This window comes from Akebia trifoliata, chromosome 15 (assembly GCF_017979445.1).
Source record: "Akebia trifoliata isolate Shusen 1 chromosome 15, ASM1797944v1, whole genome shotgun sequence".
NCBI lineage: Eukaryota > Viridiplantae > Streptophyta > Magnoliopsida > Ranunculales > Lardizabalaceae > Akebia > Akebia trifoliata.
This window is the reverse complement of record NC_141389.1, coordinates 9,713,551-9,736,455: the sequence shown is the minus strand read 5'-3', so window position 1 is coordinate 9,736,455 and position 22,905 is coordinate 9,713,551. Positions and strand designations below refer to the sequence as shown.

At 35.3% G+C, this 22,905-nt stretch overlaps 1 protein-coding gene and 1 long non-coding RNA gene across 4 annotated transcripts; one reads left to right on the top strand and one right to left on the bottom strand.

Annotated features, from left to right (window-relative positions):
• The first annotated feature begins 670 nt into the window (after positions 1-670).
• Positions 671-21,526, top strand: LOC147384271 (putative receptor-like protein kinase At3g47110). 3 transcript variants are annotated; one of them, XM_086425998.1, is made up of 2 exons: positions 671-3,649; positions 20,962-21,526. In XM_086425998.1, the coding sequence occupies exons 1-2, from the start codon at positions 1,000-1,002 to the stop codon at positions 21,360-21,362; spliced, it is 3,051 nt and encodes a 1,016-aa protein (XP_086282124.1). In that variant the 5' UTR covers positions 671-999; the 3' UTR covers positions 21,363-21,526. The 3 variants fall into 3 exon arrangements, with proteins under 3 accessions (XP_086282124.1, XP_086282125.1, XP_086282126.1); XM_086425999.1 differs by lacking the exon at positions 20,962-21,526 and adding an exon at positions 3,747-4,253 and having other exon boundaries at positions 672-3,649; XM_086426000.1 differs by lacking the exon at positions 671-3,649 and adding an exon at positions 18,175-20,865.
• LOC147384272 (uncharacterized) lies at positions 6,278-10,153 on the bottom strand. The gene is made up of 4 exons (XR_015172954.1): positions 10,089-10,153; positions 9,933-10,027; positions 9,688-9,783; positions 6,278-6,711 (listed from the first exon to the last, which is right to left on the bottom strand). It is a non-coding gene; the product is annotated as an uncharacterized LOC147384272 (long non-coding RNA).
• Positions 21,527-22,905: the final 1,379 nt, after the last annotated feature.

Here is a 22,905-nt window from a genome sequence, read left to right as displayed (position 1 = left end):
AGTTTATTTTGCAAAGCTAACCAAGCACAACACGCACGCTTGTTAAATCTAAATTTGTGCCAAATAAACATAGGACAATCCGGACCACCAACACCCAGCTTGAATGAAGGATCCACTGGTTCCTCTCAAGATATATCCCCTCATATGCACTACCTGGGTTGCCTAGAGAGCTATGGTTTAATCCGATTGATTCAAGGAGGCATTCATTTGATTTGAATCAACTTTCTTATCCAAGTGTGGCGAACCGGAACTTGCGAAGAATGAAGAACATCCTTCTCAGTAGCACTAGAAGAATGCTTAAAGTTATGCACACATTGAAGTTCAACTAAGCATTTGGAAATAGACGGAACCACCGATTGAATATAAGCCAGTTTCTTCCAAGCTACAGATCCCAAACCAATGTCCAAGGCACCAAGAAACCATAGTTGCTTATTGGGACGACAGTAACGTACTAAAGTTCAGCCAAAGGGATTGAACAAACTTACAATAACAAAAAAAAGTGAGAGAGGGCCTCTTCCCCTTGACAACAGAGAGCACATGTGGAGGCAAAAGAAATACCCCATTTGCCGAATCAAATCCCAAGCACTTCGACATAATTGCATAATTTGCGAATGATCATGTATTCCATCTATGTCAATGGCTTACGGTGTGTCGTACTTAACAAAGGTTAAGAATGATTTTCACCCGTATGTGCATTCATTGATATTAACAAAATTTTCTTAAGAATGATTTTGAATTGTTGGATTCAAACTCTTTTTCAAGAGTTTAGATCCAGTGGATACAAGTTATCAAACACTATGATTTTTGGTACATAGGTTCACCAAGGGATGGATCACATATCCATACGGTCAGTGGGTCCCACAAATACCACATGGCATGAAATGAGGTGCCACCTGACCTTTGTTAGGTACGACACACTGTTCTGTATCCCTACCCTTTGTCTATAAATATAAGTCACCACGCAATTGCAAACCCACAAGAGAGCTTACATTTTTAATAATGATGATGAGTGCATTTAGTTTCTTTTTTCTGTATTTCATCATTTTCTTGCCCATTGGTTTACCAATAGGATCTGGCATCATCCTAAAAGGGAATGAAACAGATAGACTTGCCTTGATTGCGTTCAAGGATCTTATATCTCACGATCCTCAGGGAGTTCTGACCTCTTGGAACTATTCTCTCCATTTTTGTGCATGGCAAGGTATTACATGCAGTCATCGACATCAAAGGGTGTTAATATTGAAACTCGATTCCCAAAGGTTAGTAGGATCCCTAACTCCGTATATTGGGAACCTTTCTTTCCTAAGGTCCATAAATCTTGGAAACAACAGCTTCCAAGGCGAAATACCCCAAGAAGTTGGCCATTTGTTCAGGTTACAAGAATTCAATATGACCAATAATTCTTTTGTTGGCAAACTACCAATCAATGTGTCCCATTGCTCTGACCTCAGAATCCTTCGTTTACGCGGAAACAAATTTGTTGGGAATATACCAATTGAGTTTGTCTCTCTATCCAAGCTCATTGTATTGTCTCTTGCTCTGAACAATCTAACCGGTTTGATTCCAACTTCCTTTGGTAATCTTTCATCTATTAACATACTTTCTCTAGGAGATAATAGTATAGAAGGAGGTATTCCAAGTTCCCTTTGCCAACTAAAAAATCTAGAGTTTCTTGATCTTGGTCCAAATCTTTTGTCTGGTGTGTTTCCTCCCTGTCTCTACAATATCTCTTCTTTAGAAATTATTTCTATACCATATAACCACTTAATTGGGAGTCTTCCACTTGAGATAGGCCTCAGTCTTCCGAATATCCGTCACTTTCTTATTGAAGGAAATCTTTTTTTCGGATCCATTCCTATATCATTGTTCAATGCTTCAAGAATTGAGATGCTTGAGATCGGTGAAAACAATTTTGCTGGAAATGTCCCTCTTGAGGTTGGAAACCTAAAGGTTCTTCAATCTCTAATTTTAAGTTACAATCATCTTGGAAGTGGAAAAGTTGATGATTTGAAATTCCTCAATTCATTGACCAACTGCTCCAATCTAGAGTGGTTGGAATTCAGTTGCAATAATTTTGGAGGTAAACTACCTAATTCTATAGCCAATCTATCAACCCAACTCACTCAACTATATCTAGCAAAAAATCAAATATTCAGAATCATTCCACTTGAAATTGGGAATCTCATTAACTTAATTAGATTGGATATGTATGCTAACTTTCTCGATGGTAGTATTCCCAAGGAAATTGGGAAGCTTCAGAAGCTGCAAGGATTAGATTTAAGTGCAAATAGATTTTCAGGATATATTCCTAATTCTTTAGGCAACATTACTCAAATATATTATCTTAATTTATCGCATAATTCCTTAGTAGGAAACATCATTTCAAATTTTGAGAACTCTAAATTTTTACGGACTTTGGAACTTTCTAAAAATAATCTTAATGGAACTATACCCAAATGGGTCATTGGTTCATCCTCACAGTTAATTTACCTTAATTTAGCTGATAATTCATTTACTGGGTCAATACCTTTGGAAGTGGGTAACATGAAAAATCTTGAAGTGCTAAATGTTTCTGAGAACAATATGTTTGGAGAAATTCCTAGCACACTTGGTAGTTGTTTGAACTTAGAATACCTTTATTTGCAAGGTAATTTCTTTCAAGGACCCATTCCCTCATCTTTTAGCGCTTTGAAGGCTATTCAAGAAGTAGATCTTGCACGAAATAACTTATCTGGAAAAATTCCTAAAGATCTGGACAACCTTCCCTTTTTGGAAAAATTGAATCTGTCCGTAAATGATCTCGAGGGCGAGGTACCAATAAAGGGAGTCTTCCAAAATACAAGCGCATTTACTCTCTTTGGAAATAGTAAACTTTGTGGGGGCGTACCAAAACTTCAATTACCTCCATGCCTCATTCAGAAATCTAAGCAAAGACAAATATCCCTTGCTTTCAAGGTAACAATTGGTGTAATTCTATTTACAATTGTGGCTGCATCTCTTCTTGTTCTATATTGGAGGAGAAAGCCAAGAATGAAACCTTCTTTAAATAATTTCTTGGGTGATTGGTATGAAAGGGTTTCTTACAATGAACTCCATAAAGCAACAGAGGGATTTTCTTTAGCAAACTTAATTGGAATTGGAAATTTTGGCTCTGTGTATAAAGGAGTTCTTCATCAAGATGAAAAACTTATTGCAGTGAAGGTATTCAACCTTAATGTACGAGGAGGTTCAAGGAGTTTTATGAACGAGTGTAAAGCTTTAAGAAATGTCCGACATCGAAATTTGTTGAAGATCATAACTGCATGCTCAAGTGTTGACATTAGCGGTAATGATTTCAAAGCTCTTGTTTTTGAGTTCATGAGTAATGGGAGCCTTGAAGACTTGTTGCACCCAAGTGAAAACAGGAGGCATTCGAACTTTCATCAGAGACTAAGCATAACGATTGACATTGCTTCTGCATTGGATTATCTTCATAATCATGGCCAAACACCAATTATTCATTGTGATCTAAAGCCAAGTAATATTCTTCTTGACGATGACATGACAGCCCACGTGGGTGACTTTGGTTTGGTAAAGATTCTTTCTCGGAGCAGCGAAATGGAAACCAATCCAGTACTTATACAAGGTTCGGTTGGGTATATTCCTCCAGGTATTTATCAATGTTTTTAAGTTCATCTGGTAATTTTAATTGGTCCAATAATATGTTAATTTTAAAAAAAATTGATTAAACAATGTATGAATTGCAGAGTATGGCATGGGTGCCGAGATCTCTAAGCAAGGAGATATATACAGCTATGGAATACTTGTGTTGGAGATGTTTACGGGAAAGAGGCCGACAGATGAAATTTTTAGAGATGGTCTAAGCCTTCATGAGTTTTCAAAAATGGCACTGACTGGGCGAGTGATGGAAGTAGTGGATCCACGTTTACATTCAGAAGATCATAATGAAGTTACCAATGATTTTGAAAGTCATCAAAGATACAATGCTACATATAAAATGCAAAAATGCTTGATTTCCATATTCAAAATTGGAGTTCTATGTTCTACAGAGTCATTGGGTGACCGAATGGAAATCAAAGATGTTCTCACGGAGTTGCATATGATTAAGAAAATGTTTCATGAAGGCATAATCCACTCATAGATTTAGGTTCAATTATCCTTATCTTTTTTATTATTATTATTGTTATGTTGTACTTCTTTAGAATTATTTGGGCAAATCAAGACATTTTACTTTTTCATACTGCCAAGTGTCTTTATACGAGCAAGATCCAAAATTTTCACTTATGAATCCATGGTTGTCCCATAAAATCCAACCAAATCTTGATCTTCCTTCATGGATAGTCCTTCCCAATTTAATTTATTAAAATCCAAATAAGGGGGTTTCTATTTGTAAGGAACTTTAGTAATTTATTTTTCGCTGATCGAAATTTCCAATCTTTCAACAACTTCCATGATTTGCTGATTTTTAACCCCAATTAATCATTTTCCAAAAAAGACAATTCCGTGTGATATTTTACTAGGATTCCAAACACCAACACTCTTTTTTGTAGAAATTTTTTTCTCAAAAATCCCACTGTTTTGTTTTTTCCACATATGCTAAATAGTCGAAGACACCAAAGGTTAAAAACAAAGGAGCAAGATTTTCATGAGATTTAGATTAAATTCCAATCTTATTCAACTCTTCCATTAGAAATTCAGCCCCGAACAACTGTGCGATTTCCAAATCCAACTAGAATAAGATGACTTAAAAAATAAGTGTTCAACAGATTCACATTCTGACCGAGAGAGATAGTAACAAAAATCCAAATGAAACAACTTGAGGAGCAATTTCATTAGATTATCCAATTGTAAGTTTATTTTGCAAAGCTAACCAAGCACAACACGCACGCTTGTTAAATCTAAATTTGTGCCAAATAAACATAGGACAATCCAACGAAGGAAAACCTATCATGAGATTTCTCAACTGCTGAAGAGTTTAAATTGCTTCCAAATTGAGACACCATTCTCTGTCCAAACACTTCCGCCAGCTGTTTATCCAACTATCAAGGATCAGTCCAAAATTTAGCGACTCTCCCATTGTCGATTAAATTTCTAATTTTAATTTTTTCTGCTAAATTAGCACATGATGTATTAATAGAAGAATTACAAGTGCTTTGCCCTTAATTTACTACTATGACAATTGGAAGATCCAACCTATCTCCCTAATTTATTTTTTTTTTACATTGATAGTAAAATTCATCTCTCACCAAGCATGTTGCACTTCCCAAGTAATTAGTTTTTATTCGATGAAGTCCTGTTTCCAAATGCCAAGGAATCGTTCCTCCACGTAAAGCATTTACCAATAGCATAGAACATGTTTCAATTAGCAGACTGGTATCTCTTAAATTCAAAGTATCAAGCGCTGCTGAAAGCGCTCAAAATTCTGCCCAATTATTTGAGTCCAATCCGGACCACCAACACCCAGCTTGAATGAAGGATCCACTAGTTCCTCTCAAGATATATCCCCTCATATGCACTACCTGGGTTGCCTAGAGAGCTATAGTTTAATCCGATTGATTCAAGGAGGCATTCATTTGATTTGAATCAACTTTCTTATCCAAGTGTGGCGAACCGGAACTTGCGAAGAATGAAGAACATCCTTCTCAGTAGCACTAGAAGAATGCTTAAAGTTATGCACACATTGAAGTTCAACTAAGCATTTGGAAATAGACGGAACCACTGATTGAATATAAGCCAGTTTCTTCCAAGCTACAGATCCCAAACCAATGTCCAAGGCACCAAGAAACCATAGTTGCTTATTGGGACGACAGTAACGTACTAAAGTTCAGCCAAAGGGATTGAACAAACTTACAATAACAAAAAAAAGTGAGAGAGGGCCTCTTCCCCTTGACAACAGAGAGCACATGTGGAGGCAAAAGAAATACCCCATTTGCCGAATCAAATCCCAAGCACTTCGACATAATTGCATAATTTGCGAATGATCATGTATTCCATCTATGTCAATGGCTTACATGATTCATCAAATTAAAATCGACATAATTGCATGAAATATAATAATTTTGGAACAACTAATTACGTGTGTGTTCAACTGTACAGGCTAAAGATCAGAAGCATAAAAAAGAACATGTGTGAAGATACTCTAGCACTTATTAATGTAGTATCGGGAGGTTTGATCTCTGTCGGATGAGAACTTTCTCGATTTTTTCCTATTTTTTTTGTGATCTAATCTAAGTAGGCACAAAACAAATAATTATAATAACAATCTAAAGCTACAAAATGCACAAAGACAATTTTACCCTTCAAATTTATTTTAATTCTGAAGGAGAGGGTATCTTTGGAAATTGAACAATGTTTACACATTACGATACCATATAGACATTTCGGAAAATGGAACCTGTTTCCCATATCTAAATTAAGAGGCTTTGAATAATATAGATTACAGATAATAAAAAAAATGAATCAATTCTTAAAGTGTTACAAATTACATTCAAATAATTTCAGACATTTTGCAACAAACACATTTTTTTCGCGGTGAGGCTATGCAGTGGATCTGGGTATTTTATATTGTTTCTTGAGAAACTGAGAGGCTTCTGAATCACTTCGGTGGCATAAAATTCTCAATAGAGTTTGAGTGTCGGCGCCCAGTTTGCTTCTGCTACCTTGCACTTCTAAACCACTTGCAGATTTCAGGTCATCAATTAACACTCGAGTCTGCGAAAAAGGAAAAAAAATAATATTAAAATTAAAATAACAATAAAAAATATTGGAGTCAACCACAGAAATCCTATTTCGCCGTTCAATTATATCTCGAGTCATCATCATCAACTACAAGTCTAACCAAGGAAAGGATGGTGAAGAATAATAACTTATATAAACCAAGGAGCCATTTTTTGATTTCTGGTGGGGATATTGTGGGATCTATTATTAGGGGCAAGGATATTTGCACCCACTTCAAACACATTTGGGGTGGGATGTATAGAGGTAAAAGTAGGAGCAGAGAGCAGAAATGGTGGGTGCAAATATAGCCCAGCCATTTTAATAGCCCTAATACCACATCTTGATTGATAGTCAGATTCAGTAAAAAAACAAAGCGTAGCAATTTTTCCAAGCTTGAAAACTTGACTCGAATGTCCATAAAGTTGAATCAACTTGATGACTAGCGAGTTGAATCAGGAAATCCAATAAAGTGCTTAATATTATAACACTTCTATCAATTTAAAATCTCAATCACATTTCTTTGCAGTATTCAAAAAAAGAACATTAAATAGAACACAACACAGTCGAGTTATCTGACTAGGTCAATTTCCAAGTTCATGAGTCTGTACACAGATGATAGATTCACCTCAAAATTCTATGAAGTCAAGTCGACTTGTCGGAGTTTTAAAATGATTCGTCAAGTTCTAGATCTATGACCTGTTGTATATTTTACAAGGAACAAAAATAATGGACCAAGAAAGCTCCACTCATTTTAAATCACCAACTGAAATAGTCAGGACAAATCAGTACACCATCTTCATGGCGAAAATACAAGGGGGTCCCAGGAATATCAATCAAAACAGGAAATGGAAGTTTTCCGCACTTTTTCTTTATAAATTGTTTCCTTCACATAGTTAGCTGTGGTTGTTATTAGTAGTTACAATTGCTAATTAGATTCTGCAATAACTGATCAGCATGGCCACTGATGAACCAATAAGGAAGTGCAACAATAGATCACATTCGTCTGTAGATCCTCACTACCATAATGGTAATTCGTGAAGTACCAGACATTTTCAACGACCATCCAAAAGAAGGTGACAGCTCAGAAGTTGGGATGGTTTGCTTGCCAAAGAAGCATCGGTGCTTGGGATTAGAAGGTTGGGTTTAATGAATCCCATTCTTCTAGGTAACTGGTTTTGGAGGTTTGGCGAAGAGGAGAATAGCATTTGGAGGATGGTTATTGTGGTATGATTCAGAGTGGAAGATAAGAGCTTGGGAGCATAGTCACCAAAGTCTCCTACTTATTGAAAAAGTTGAGATTAAATCTTGACTTTTTCCATCACTGATTTAATCATGACCTTTCTAATGATAGGTGACTTTTACAAACTTCATCATTAAATCACGAATAATGTGAAATAATGAGGATGCAAATGAGAATGACATTGATCTGATGTTCTGATTTGTTAATGAATCCTAATTCGGACAAATGATTGTGGTCTTTTTAATATCTTGTGTGAATCTGTGATTACTTCTTGTGGATGCATAAATAATATCAACATGTGAATTCTAGATTTATCATTCTAGTTTATTATGGAACTTGATGATATAATATGGAAACAGCCGCTAGTAGGTACGATTACATATCCCTGACCTAGCTCGATTTTCCCCCGACTTTTTTCTGATATTTCCCGATTTTCCCCTTGCCGACTTATTCCCAACTATGGTTGGGAGAGTAAGCAATCTAGATAACTTCATGGGTGTAGGTTATGGAAGGGGAATCTTAAACTCTTACGTGCTCTTTGTAGAAAATTTTGGTGCAGAGTTGGGGCCAGAAGTCATGTTCAGTTTTGGGAGGACATTTGGTGTGGGGATTCTTTGATGATCAGCTTTTCCAAATTGTTTGCAATATCCCCAAATAAAGGTATGCTGATTGTATCATTCCTTATTGGGACTTTGGGTATAGAAGAGGTTTCAATGTCTAGGAAGTCGAGGTGGTAGCATTGTTGATGACACATATTGGCTATGTTTCGTTAAGGATCGGTGTGGAGGATGAAAGATCTTGAGTTGGAAGTCAAGATGGTGTGCTATCAATCAAGTCATTCTATATTTTTTTTGTGCAATTGTGCATCTCTGTTTGTGGTGGTGTCCATTTGGGGCCTGAGGATTTCGTCAGAAGTGGCGTTCCTTATATGGTGTATAGTGTTAAGGAAAATTCTTACGATGGACCAAATTATTAAGAAATTTTTGGGGGCCAAATATTTGCCTCGTGTATGGTCAATGAGGAGTTGGCCGATCACACTCTTATTCAGTGTTCCAATGTGCATTAGGTCTTGGAGTAGTTTCTCAATTTGTTCAGTATTGTGTGTTGTCTGCCCCAGTCAGTGCAATCCTTGTTTATGTCTTGGGCGGGGTAGGTGTCTCCTTCAAGGACTCCAAGAGATTGGTCAGCAGCACAACTCCCTTTCCAGTATGTACGTGTTATGGAAGGAGCGTAATAAAAGATTCTTTGAAGCAAAGCTCTAGTCGATGCAAGACATGATTATGCCAATTTTAAGTATTTCGTTTTCGAAGATATTTTGTTTAGATGGGATCGGGTCTGCGGTTTAGCGTCAGCATAGTGTGTCTTGAGTCGGTTCTACTATTTTTGAATCTTTAGCTGGTCATCACGACTGCTTTCTAATAATAATAAAAATTGCTTACCAAAAATAGAGATGGCCTTGTTTTTTTCACTGAACAGTCCTGGTTTTTCTCCTAACTAATGAGACGAGGTTTTAAACCTTAGTTCAGATGACTGAAAGGCCTGATCAAATGTGCTGACAAATTCTCATATATAATTGGCTAGTGTTGAAATTGAACATACTTCTTGATGTTCAACACTAGAATCAAGGCAAGGCAATTTTCAGTCCATCGAGGGGGAGGCACCCCATCACTAAAACCAATTTTCAGTTATGTTCAAATATCTAAGAATAAAAGGGCAGCGCATGGACTAACCTCACATCCATGCAACTTTATTATATGCCTGACACGCAACACTTGGTTTTCAACGACCCCTCAGGGAAGCCCGTCTCCACCGGATATGAAGAATTCCTGCAGCACAAACAGAACAATGTGAAGACTTTTGTTATCATTTTTCTTAAATTTGCATACACAATGAGAATAATGGGAAGCAATGAATTTAGTTCTCTAAAGTTTGGCAGAAATATCCTCAATAGTACACAACAGAACTGTGAACGCACCTTCAAGATTTCTAGATCTTCCTCTAATAAATAGCATCGTTTGGGATGAAGTGACGGGATGGACCTCCATCTAATATCACCCTAAGTAAACCCTCCTGGCATAAAATTGTAAATTCTAACTTGGAATCTTAAAACAAGTAGGGTAACAACACAAACCAGTGATGATTGAAGGAGGCCTGTCACAATGTGATCTCTAAGTGGCTCGCAATGACATCACATAATTGATTTAGTACCTGAAGCAATTGATAACGAATGCCCCGAGTGTTAAATAAAAATATTTAAAAGGACACATATTACACTAAAGAAATACCCCATTTTCTACAAACTTCATCGACTGGGAAAGCACGAGGATAAGCTTCCACCCGAAAGGTTTAAATTTGGTGGGTAGAGGAGCTTTCCAAATATTTACTCCCAACATTTGTGCATAGTACCTCTTTGCCGAATCAAGTCCCAAGCACTTTGAGAATTCGGGGGTCATCCAGATGATCTTATCCTCTCCACTGATGTGAAGATGAGAATTAAGAGTTTCCTTCACTGATCAGGGCCTAATCATTTATAATTTTACCCACATTATCACGGCACTTATAAGATTCCCTAACTTAATTGTACCATAATTAGCGAATAATCATGTATTCCATCTATGTCAATGCCTTACATGATTCATCATATTAAAATTGGCATAATTGCATGAAATTAAATAATTTTGGAAAAATTGATTAGGTGTGTGTTCAACTGTACAGGCTAAGGATCAGAAGGATAACAAAGAACACATGTGATGATTTCAAGCAAAGCACCACAATCAAGAAGTCAAGAGAAGATATGGGACCCAAAATCTACAATTTCTTACTCAAGCTCACTGTGCCACGGTGGACTCCAACCGCGTTGTGGTTAAGGGTTGATAGGTCGTCCTAATTTTGCATGGATAGCTCTTATACATAAGTAATCAGATTGATGACGGCTATACGCTTGAGATAAGTCTAGAAACCTGATTTGCTCTATAAATAGGACCCTTGGTCCTTTGTAAACTGTTCTCTTCTTTAATATTGTTTAGGTCTTCTTCCCTAATTAGGTTAGGTTTTAAATTTCCTTTTATTTCAAAAAATTTCAGAATTGTGAGAGAAGAGAGAGAGTGTGTAACTCAAGACTTCATCCATGAATACAAGAAGCTCTTCTTATTTTTGTCTTTCACTTGTTGTTTCAACGATCTTAGGCTAGACTCCCTCCATTAGAGAGGTGGAGAAGCCTAAAGCCAATTTAATTTTTTTCCTCTAAATACTTTAATATTTCCATGGGTTCTCTTAAAGGTTTGTTAAGTAATTAAAAGTCCATATTTTCCCTTTATTTCCTTAGGCACTTATCAGATTTTCTAACTCATATCGTTGGGGTAGATATGTGGGGTTAAAAAATATTTGACTCTACGTGGGTTTAGGAGTTGCCACCATTAAATGTTTAAGGTGTGAATAGACACTATAAAATGAGTTTTTAAAAATCCGTTTTTTTATTTTTTTTATTTTTTTATTTTTGCTTGTAGTGAATTATAATCAATGCATAAGGGGTTAGGTATACCTAAGAACTAGGTAAGGAGGTTCGGTTGAGGGACAATGAATGTATTAGGCACCTTGTCCCACCCATTAAGTGATGATTACCAAAGGATGACCACAAGGGAAGTAAAAAATAAAATTTTGAAGTTTTTGAAATTAGAGGTGATATGAGTGTTATAGGACAAAATTGACACGTGTATATTTGGTACGTAAGTGGGTTGGTTTATATTTTTATCAATAGATTCATTGGGGGTGTTTGTAAATGAAGGGCTTATTTTGTAAATTTTCTTGTACTTAAGGTAAGTTTTTGAAATAATTATAAATGCAAGCAGGGGCAAAGCCAAGATTTTCTTGTAGTGGGGGCAAACTATGATTAGTTGTATAGTTGAAGAACTTGAATGGAGGGAGGTGAGGTTGTGGGGGCACAAATTGGAGGGAGGTGAGGGTGTGGGAGCAAATGGGGAGAGGTGAGGGAGTGGAGACAAATGGGGTATGTAATTAGTTGAAGATATAGGGGTGTCTCAAATTCTATGAGGACAATTGCCCCTACCAGCTCCTAACTGGCTCTGCCCTGAGTGTAAGGGAAAATGGGAATACTTTGGAATAATTGTAAGTGAGGAGTTATTTTGTAATAATTGTAAAGGAAGATGTAATGGAGTGCTTTGTAATAATTGAAAATTGTAAGTGAGAAAGTTAATTATAATTTCCAAGATTCTCATTCTATATATTAAAGAGAAAACTTAAAAAATAAGTATAATTTATCCATAATTTATTCTGTAAATTTCCCTCACTCTCACACACATGGGGGGAAGGATAGAAAAAAAAAAAAAAAAAGAATTAAAAAGTAGAGAAGAAAATTAGGGATCTTGGGGAAGAAGATGAAGATGAAGTAGAGGCTCTACTAATGAAAGTTTGTTGATTGTTTTTCAATGAAATTCCAAATTTAATTGCAATTTTCATTTAATTTCTTGTTTTTTTTCAATTTCTTGTATCTTTAATTCTCTCTTCTATTTAATTTCTTTTTCTTCAATTTCACTCTATCAAAAACACCTCAAATCAGATCCAATATATATTAGAGCCGATCACCTTGCCGTATTGCAAGGTTGGATCTCGAATCCTCTTCCTTGCAATGTTAACGAGATCAACCAAGAACTCGTCACTATTCCCCCAATTTTTTCAAATCTGAAATTGCTGAGCTATTAATGGGGGGAAAATGTTGCTTTCATTGAAAGGATCTTGGTTGTGATCGGTTTTGTGTTTTGATTTCTTGTTCTTCAGGCATTCTTCATAAATTCTAATTTTCTTTTTGGATTTGTTCTTTTATAGATCTGTTTTCCTTTTTTGTGTTCTTGAATGTAATCTTCAAATTTTAATATTTCTTCTCCAATTTTCTCTTTCCAATCTATTTACCTTCTAGCCTTCTTCTTAAACTCATTGCTGTTTTCCAGATCTGTAATCTCTCTTCAATGTTCTTCTTCTTTTTGTTTTAATACTTCTTTGAGTAGCTTAATTTTGGCCTTAATTTGCATTCCTATTTTAGATCCATTTTTATTTATGTTTACGATTTGTTTTGGCTTTTACTAATTGATCTGTTCTGATTTGTAGGATTTGTTTTTAATTTTTATATTTTTCAATTTCAATTTGTTTTGTTTTATTTCAGATTTGTTTCGGTTTCGATCTTATGTTTTTTCTCTTGGATTTGCAATTTTGGATTTGTTTCCGTGACTAAATCCACCTGAAATCAGACCTCTCTAACTCTGAATCCAAACTTAGTGCCTTTCAAAACTGCACATTCTCCAAAAACCACAAATCAAAGAATTCCTAGAAACCACATTTGGTTGAGAAATTACGACAAACACTTTGTGGGCTTCATCGATTAACTCGCATAACACATTCAAACTTGGTTAAATCTCAGTCAACCTTCAAAGTGATGATTGAAGACTTGATTTTGACATGTTTTTGGGCCAGCAACAAAATCAGTGAGAAATGGTAGCCTTTACAAAATAGAAACAAGTTTTAGCTCATATTCATTCCTTTTCATGCACATCTAACGTTTGATTTTCCGAATATATTTTTATAAATTGAGTTGTTTGCATTAGTGATTATATTTTTCTTTCCATGTAGTTCTTTATTAAGTGCTCGAAATATGATTGGCTTGACAATAAGCATGTAGTTTTTGGGATAAGCTCTACTTCTGATCTAATTTTACTTCCATGTGAAGTAATATATTTGAATTATTTTTCCCCCTTAAAGCCATTTTCACCTTTTAGAATTGTTGATCCCAAATAGTTTGAAGAAGGCATTGTGGATGATGATGATGATGTATGTTGATTTCTTGTGGAGAGTTCTTAGAGATGGTCTTTTGGTTGTCAGGAAGATTGAGAATGTGGCCACTGGACCTAACAACTGTCCTAAACTTGCATGGGTTCAAGGGGTTTGAACCTAAGACATGGGAACAACTTTCCACACGTCTACATGATATTCACATCTGGACATCTCCAAAACTTACTCTTCCCTGGAGTTCAACCAATTATATAGAACAATTTCATAAAACAAAAAAAATCCTCCAATTTCTTTCCTTCCAGATAGGATAAATCAAAATGCGAAAGTTGAGGCCAACATACACCACTCTACTAGGAAACTGAATTCCTTTTGTTACAAATATTTTGATTGCCACCAAACTGAAACCAATTCGACTTATCATGGATTTCCATAAACCTCTCTTCCATATCCAGCCATTGAAGGAGCAATCGAAAAAGAAAACTGAGGATCCGATGACTCATGAAAAAATCACATGATCTCAACCATGTAATTAAGAAGTCCAATGGTTGGGTTTCCTTTTTTATGGAATTGATTAGAGTTGGGTCTAAAATGCAATTGAACCAATAGGAATCAAAACCATCAGTTCCTATGCCATCAAGTTCTTTTAATTTTCCATATAAACTATGCATTAAAACTTAATAAAATGAGTCCAAAGAATTATAGCTTGGAAAGAAGATAAATTTTGATTTTTGGAAAACTATTAACTCATATCTTTACTATAACAAGTTGTAGTTAAGTTGATAAAAAAAAAAAATTTTCTTTAAATTCACAACAAGCAAAATATTTTTTCTCATTCAATTCTTGAGAACTAGGTTATATGGGTACCCATATCATATATGACAACAAATGGTCAATCTCGACCCTAAGAGGGAAAAGGAATTCGATGGGTACATCAATAATTTCCCATACTCTTACTCCAAAGGAATTCGATGGCTACATCAATGATTTCCCCCTACTCTTACTCCACTCAATAGGAAGTTTTTGCTAGATCTATATACCAAGTGATGTTGAGAGAAATTGGTTTTATTCATTGACCCAAACGACATGGCATTTTTGTCAAGAGTAGGTATTCACAAGATAAGAAACCCTTGGTTACTTTTTTCCATGGAATCTTGGAATATGAAGGATGGAGCCAAAAGCCCAACTTTTTCCATGGAATCTTGACGATTTAAATGGTGGATATACCAACAAATGGTTGATTTCGATCCCTTCCTCATCCAAAATGGTTGATCTTGACCTTTTGACATCTAACAGTCGAGATTGATCTCAACGATTAAATTGTTGATATAGGTCTACGATTGTCGATTAAGGACTACAAATTGTCAATCTCGATCATTTTCTCATCCAAAATGATTTATATCGATCTTTATAAGAGGAAAAGGGTGTGAGGGTCACTAATAAAGAAAAAAATTCACTAATATTTAGAAAGAGGTCCCTCCCTCAGGGTTAAATAGGAAACTTGAAACCCTTTTTGGATTAAAGACCAATTGATGTTAAGAGAAATTTGGTTTAGTTAATTGGCCTAATCAACACGGCATTTTAGTCAAGACTAGGAACCCAAAAGTGATGTAAGGCGAAGAACAATCTTCCAATTGATTCATTGATTCTCAAAAGAATACCGAACAATTGGATACCAAAAACTTGTTGATTTACACAAAATACAAAGAAATTAGAAATAAAGAGAAAATTATCTAAAAACATAAATTTTATTAATCAAAAGATGTTCCCTATATTTGAGTTACAATACTATTTATAGAAAATAGGCTTATTCCTACAAAATAGCCAAAATAAGAAAAATTATCAAAAATAGTAAAAAAGACCTAAGCATGGAAATATATACTACTTAACCATAAAAGTAAAGGAGAATTGACAATGCATTATTTTGAATTTTATAACTAAAGTTATCAACAAAACAAAACATTTATAAAATAGCAAAATTATCTAGAAAATAAGGTAAACGAAGGAATTAGGCCTAAAAAAGGAATGTCTATAGCTTGATAGGGATCTTGAAGATCTTGACGTTTCCATTGAAGAATAGGTCTCTTCGGATGATTCTGACTTCGTTGCTCGTTCTGATCTGTGGGCTCAGTTGGGCTTGTTGCACTGAATCATTCTCCCTGGGTTGAAAGGAACTCGTCTTTGAGTTCAAGGCATCGTTGTTTGAAGCGTATGGTCTAATAGCCTTTAACATCAACTTGTTGTACTCAACAATTGGACAACAATCTGGAGGCCATCCGGGTGGTTGTTCTTCAGGATACACATTGATGAACTCATCTAATAAAATTTTGATCATAATTGGGACATAATTGAAATTTATTTCCTCCCTGCCTTTCTCGAATCGAGAGAGTGTGAAAAGATGTGGATGAATTTGAGTTCTTATTTATAATTTGAAAAATATTTTATTTGACAGAACGTTCCTAAACTTTAACTATTGATCACTGTGAATGCTATTTTTTGTAGAACACTAGGAGTCAACACATGGTTCCTAGGGATCCGCACAAATCCATGTAACTGAGATACTCTATCCGAGTCCGAACAACTAGTTAACTTAATTAACTCGGATGGGATAGCGGTTATGGGCATATTTACCTCGAGGGGTCGGGGAGTGTTAAAACGCAAAAAGATTTAGTCAAATCGAATCCTCGAAAAGTCAGGAATCAAATGGGAGAAAATCTAGCCAAAATCCCCCAAATCAGGGACTATAGCTAATAAAAGATAATCCCAATTAAGGTGGAGTGAATGTAGACGGGATCTTGGGTGCATTGTAACGCCCCAGATTTTTAAATGCGCATCTCAAGAAAATTCGTAGGTCAACAAATAAAAAAAATTTTTTTGAAGTTGGAATTTTTTATACCGATTACACCATTAGATCCACGTCAAAAAATTAATCGAAATATACTATAAGATCACAAAAATTAGAGTTCAGGCCATATACTTTTTAGTCAAAACAAAATAATTAATGATGGCCGTTACGTCTTTTTAACACTATAAATATTAAAAGTCATGAAAATTTCAGAATTAATCCTCTATTTCTCATGTTTTCTTCGTCTAAAATAAAACCCTAGCCTCTCTCCATCTTCAACCTAGGTTTTCATCTATTTCGAACATCCGTTGGAAGTCGACGTAGAAGAGAAAAACGATCGGATCATTGCAACTTTTGAGAAAAAAAAAAAAAGCTAGGATTTTCGACAACATCTGATTTAAAACCTTCGACCCAACTCAATTTTCTATGCTCTTCGAATATTTTTTAGTGTAAATTTAAGGTAGGAAATTTCTAGATCTTCTAATAGTCCTAGATTTCTATGTATTGTAGTTTTAAACCCAAAATCTATTATTTTATTGTAAAACAATATATTAAAGTTTTGAAGAATCTATGATTCTCGTCACTCGAGGCAGATTTTTAGGGTTAACATGTAAAAGTTGTCGAGGACTCTTTACTTATCTGTTTTCGACAATTCATATATCTTTGGAAAGATCTAGAAATCCCCCACTTTAAAGAAGCAAACTATAAGCAAAAATTTAAATAAAATTTTTTACTTAGAGAAGTCAACTTACAAACTCTCACGAGTCGTAGATCCTTTGCTTTGGGATGCACAAGAAAAAGATTTATGGTTCTATAACTGTCATGTAAAGGCATCTAGAAAAAAAAAGGGCATGAGATTATTATTAGTCTTTAAACAAACAATCAAAAAGGTAACATTAAAGGTTTACACCCTATTAACCCAATAAAACGTTGGGGTCCACAGGTGGATCATGTAGATTTATAATCACGCACAGCATTGTCCAAGAGGCGAGCATTGAAGTCAAGTCATAAGATAAGAAACCCTCGGTTTTGCTAGAATTACCTTTCACTTAAGTCGTGATAAATTAACACGCTTTTGACACATGCACTTGACATACTTTTGATGTGGATACAAAGGGTAGGGATTCAAAATGGTATGTCGTACTTAACAAAGGTTAGGTGGCACTCCATTTTATGCCACTTGATATTTGTGGGACCAACGGACCATATGGATATGTGGTCCATCCCTTAGTGAATTGGTGATGTGTATCCATTGAAATTAGCATTGTCTTAAAAATGATTTTGAATCGTTGGATTCAAATTCTTTTTCAAGAGTTTAGATCCCATGGATACAAGTTATCAAACACTATGATTTTTGGTACATAGATTCACCACATATCCATATGGTCAGTGGGTCCCACAAATATCATGTGGCAATGAAATAGGGTGTAACCCGACCTTTGTTAGGTACGACAGACTGTTCTGTATCCCTACCCTTTGTGATTCATATGTTTAATTAATAGAATCTTAATTATGTGTGTGATTCATATGTACATGCATGCATTTTTCAGCCAGGCACTCACTCTTTTGTCTATAAATATAAGTCACAATGCAATTGCAAACCCACAAGAGAGCTTACATTTTTAATAATGATGATGAGTGCATTTAGTTTCTTTTTTCTGTATTCGATCATTTTCTTGCCCATTGTTTTACCAATAGGATCTGGCATCATCCTAAAAGGGAATGAAACCGATCGACTTGCCTTGATTGCCTTCAAGGATCTTATATCTCACGATCCTCAGGGAGTTATGAACTCTTGGAACCATTCTCTCCATTTTTGTGAATGGCAAGGTATTACATGCAGTCATCGACATCAAAGGGTGTTAATATTGAAGCTCGATTCCCAAAGGTTAGTAGGATCCCTAACTCCGTATATTGGGAACCTTTCTTTCCTAAGGTCCATAAATCTTCAAAACAACAGCTTCGAAGGCGAAATACCCCAAGAAGTTGGCCATTTGTTCAGGTTACAAGAAGATGACCAATAATTCTTTTGTTGGCAAAATACCAATCAATGTGTCCCATTGCTCTGAGCTCAGAATCCTTCATTTAGGGGGAAACAAGTTTGTTGGGAATATACCCTTTGAGTTTGGCTCTCTATCCAAGCTCATTGTATTGTCTCTTTATACAAACAATCTAACCGGTTGGATTCCAGCTTTCCTTGGTAATCTTTCATCTATTAAGTTTCTTTCTTTAGGAGTTAATAGTATAGAAGGAGGTATTCCAAGTTCCCTTTGCCAACTAAAAAATCTAGAGGTTCTTCAACTTGAAATAAATATTTTGTCTGGTGTGTTTCCTCCCTGTCTCTACAATATCTCTTCTTTAGAAATTATTTCTATACCAGATAACCAGCTAATTGGGAGTCTTCCACTTCAGATAGGCCCCAATATCCGCATATTTTTTATTGGAGCAAATCATTTTTTTGGATCCATTCCTATATCATTGTTCAATGCTTCAAGACTCGAGATGCTTGATATCGGTCATAACAATTTTGCTGGAAATGTCCCTCTTGAGATTGGAAACCTAAAGGTTCTTCAAGTTCTACTTTTAAGTTCCAATCATCTTGGAAGTGGAAAAGTTGATGATTTGAAATTCCTCAATTCATTGACCAACTGCTCCAATCTAAATTGGTTGGACTTCAGTATCAATAATTTTGGAGGTAAGCTACCTAACTCTATAGGCAATCTATCAACCCAACTCACTCAACTATATCTTGCAAATATTCAAATATTCGGAATCATTCCATCTGAAATTGGGAATCTTATTAACTTAATTGGATTGGGTATGTCTAGTAACTTTCTTGATGGTAGTATTCCCAAGGAAATTGGGAAGCTTCAGAAGCTGCAATTATTAGATTTAAGTGCAAATAGATTTTCAGGATATATTCCTAATTCTTTAGGCAACATCACTCAAATATTTTATCTTGATTTATCGCATAATTCCTTAGTAGGAAACATCATTTCAAATTTTGAGAATTCTAAATTTTTACAGAATTTGGATCTTTCTAAAAATTATCTTAATGGAACTATACCCAAATGGGTCATTGGTTCATCCTCACAGTTAATTTACTTTAATTTAGCCTATAATTCATTTACTGGGTCAATACCTTTGGAAGTGGGTAACATGAGAAGTCTTGCAGAGCTAAATCTTTCTGAGAACAATATGTCTGGAAAAATTCCTAGCACACTTGGTAGTTGTTTGACCTTGGAACACCTTTACTTGCAAGGTAATTTCTTTCAAGGACCCATTCCCTCATCTTTTAGTGCTTTGAAGGCTATTCAAGATGTAGATCTTTCACGCAATAATTTATCTGGAAAAATTCCTAAAGATCTTGACAACCTTCCCTTCTTGAAAAAATTGAATCTGTCCATAAATGATCTTGAGGGTGAGGTACCAATAAAGGGAGTCTTTCAAAATACAAGCGCATTTACTCTCTTTGGAAATGGTAAACTTTGTGGGGGCATACCAAAACTTCAGTTACCTCCATGCCTCATTCAGAAATCTAAGCAAAGACGAATCTCTCTTGCTTTCAAGGTAACAATTGGTGCAATTCTATTTACAATTGTGGTTGCATCCATTCTTGTTCTATATTGGAGGAGAAAGCCAAGAATGAAACCTTCTTCTTCAAATAATTTCTTGGGTGATTGGTATGAAAGGATTTCTTACAATGAACTCTATAAAGCAACAGAGGGATTTTCTTCAGCAAACTTAATTGGAATTGGAAATTTTGGCTCTGTGTATAAAGGAGTTCTTCATCCAGATGAAAAACTTATTGCAGTGAAGGTATTCAACCTTAATGTACGAGGAAGTTCGAGGAGTTTTATGAACGAGTGTAAAGCTTTAAGAAATGTCCGACATCGAAATTTGCTGAAGATCATAACTGCATGCTCAAGTGTTGACATTAGCGGTAATGATTTCAAAGCTCTCGTTTTTGAGTTCATGAGTAATGGGAGTCTTGAAGACTTGTTGCACCCAAGTGAAAACAGGAGGCATTCGAACTTTCATCAGAGACTAAGCATAACGATTGACATTGCTTCTGCATTGGATTATCTTCATAATCATGGCCAAACACCAATTATTCATTGTGATCTAAAGCCAAGCAATATTCTTCTTGATGATGACATGACAGCCCACGTGGCTGACTTTGGTTTGGTAAAGATTCTTTCTCAAAGTAGCGAAATTGAAACCAATCTAGTACTTATACGAGGTTCTGTTGGGTATATTCCTCCAGGTATTTATCAATCTTTTTAAGTTCATCTGGTAATTTTAATTGGTCCAATAACATGTTAATTTTTTAAAAATTGATTAAACAATGCATGAATTGCAGAGTATGGCATGGGTGCTGAGATCTCTAAGCAAGGAGATGTATACAGCTATGGAATACTTGTGTTGGAGATGTTCACGGAAAAGAGGCCGACAGATGAAATTTTTAGGGACAGTCTAAGCCTTCATGAGTTTTCAAAAATGGCACTGACTGGGCGAGTGATGGAAGTAGTGGATCCACGTTTATTTTCAGAAGATCATAATGAAGTTACCAATGATTTTGAAAGTCATCAAAGATACAATGCAACAGATAAAATGCAAGAATGCTTGATGTCCATATTCAAAATTGGAGTTCTATGTTCTACAGAGTCATTGGGTGACCGAATGGAAATCAAAGATGTTCTCATCGAGTTGCATATGATTAAGAAAATGTTTCATGAAGTCATAATCCACTCAGAGATTTAGTTTCAGTTTTTCTTATCTTTTATTATTATTATTATTATTGGTTTGTACTTCTTTAGAACTATTTAGGCATGTCATTGTACATTTTTGTATGTAGTACTTCCTATTGTATTTCCTTTACTTACTGAAATAGAAAATTAATCAGATCAAGACATTTTACTTTTTCATACTCCCAAGTGTCTTTATACAAGCAAGATCCAAAAGTTTCACTTATGAATCCGTGGTCATCACATAAAATCCAACTAAATCTTGATCTTCCTTCATGGAGAGTCCATCACAATTTAGTTTATTGAAATCCAAATACGGGGCTTTCCATCTGTAAGGAACTTTAGTAATTTATTTTTCGCTGATCGAAATTCATAATCTTTCTGCAACTTCCATGATTTGCTGAGTTTTAACCCCAATTAATGATTTTCCAAAAAATCAATTCCATGTGATATTTTACTAGGATTCGAAATACCAACATTCTTTTTTGTAGAATTTATTTTCTCAAAAATCCCACTTTATTGTTTTTTCCACAAATACCAAACAGTCCAAGACACCAAAGGTTAAAAACCAAGGAGCAAGAGTTTCATGAGATATAGATTAAATCCCAATCTTATCCAACTCTTCCATTAGAAATCCAACCCCAACCGAGTGATTTCCAAATCCAATTAGAATAAGAAGACTTAAAAAATAAGTGTTCAACAGATTCCCAATCATAAGTTTATTTTGTAAAGCTAACCAAGCACAACGTGCACACTTGTTATATCTAAATTTGTGCCAAATAAACATAGGCCAATCCAACGAAGGAAAACCTGTCATGAGATTTCTCCTAGACTGGATTAAGGAAAACATACCTGAAGAAGTTGCCGCCCAAACCACGTTGTCCTCTTTCAAATTGAACTCGAAGTCAAAAGTGAACTGTAGAATCTTAGAATGAAGCTGCTCCTTCTTCATAGTACACGTTTTTTTTTCTTTTTTGAAGGGATAAAATATCTGAATGCAAAGCCTCAACTGCAGAAGAGTTTAAATTGCTTCCAAATTGAAACACCATTCTCTGTCTAAACACTTCCACCAGCTGTTTATCCAATAACCAAGGATCAGTCCAAAATTTTGCGACTCTCCCATTGTCGATTATATTTCTAGTTTTATTTTTTTTTCCGCTAAATGAGCAAATGATGTATTAATAGAAGAATTACAAGGGCCTTGCCATTAATTTACAACTCTAACAATAGGAAGATCCAACCTATCTCCCTAGAAACATTCTTTTTAAAATGATTGGCAAGCTATTAACATCGTTAAACCCAAAGGACTCTGAAGATTAAAGGGAAAAATTTGGAAGCACATTGATAGTAAAATTCATCTCTCACCAAGCATGTTACACTTCCCAAGTAATTAGAGAAAGAATAGTTTTTATTCGATAAAGTCCCATTTCCAAACGCCAAGGAATCGTTCCTCCACGTAAAGCATTTACCAATAGCATAGAATATGTTTCAATTAGCAGACTTGTATCTTTTAAATTCAAAGAATCAAGCGCTGCTGCAAGCGCTCTAAATTCTGCCCA

Bases quoted from the DNA above. Each gene is read 5' to 3' on its own strand.
- LOC147384271 (XM_086425998.1), top strand. From the start codon at position 1,000: ATGATGATGAGTGCATTTAGTTTCTTTTTTCTGTATTTCATCATTTTC. The intron at 3,650-20,961 runs GTATTTATCAAT...CATGAATTGCAG, and splicing joins GGTTGGGTATATTCCTCCAG to AGTATGGCATGGGTGCTGAG.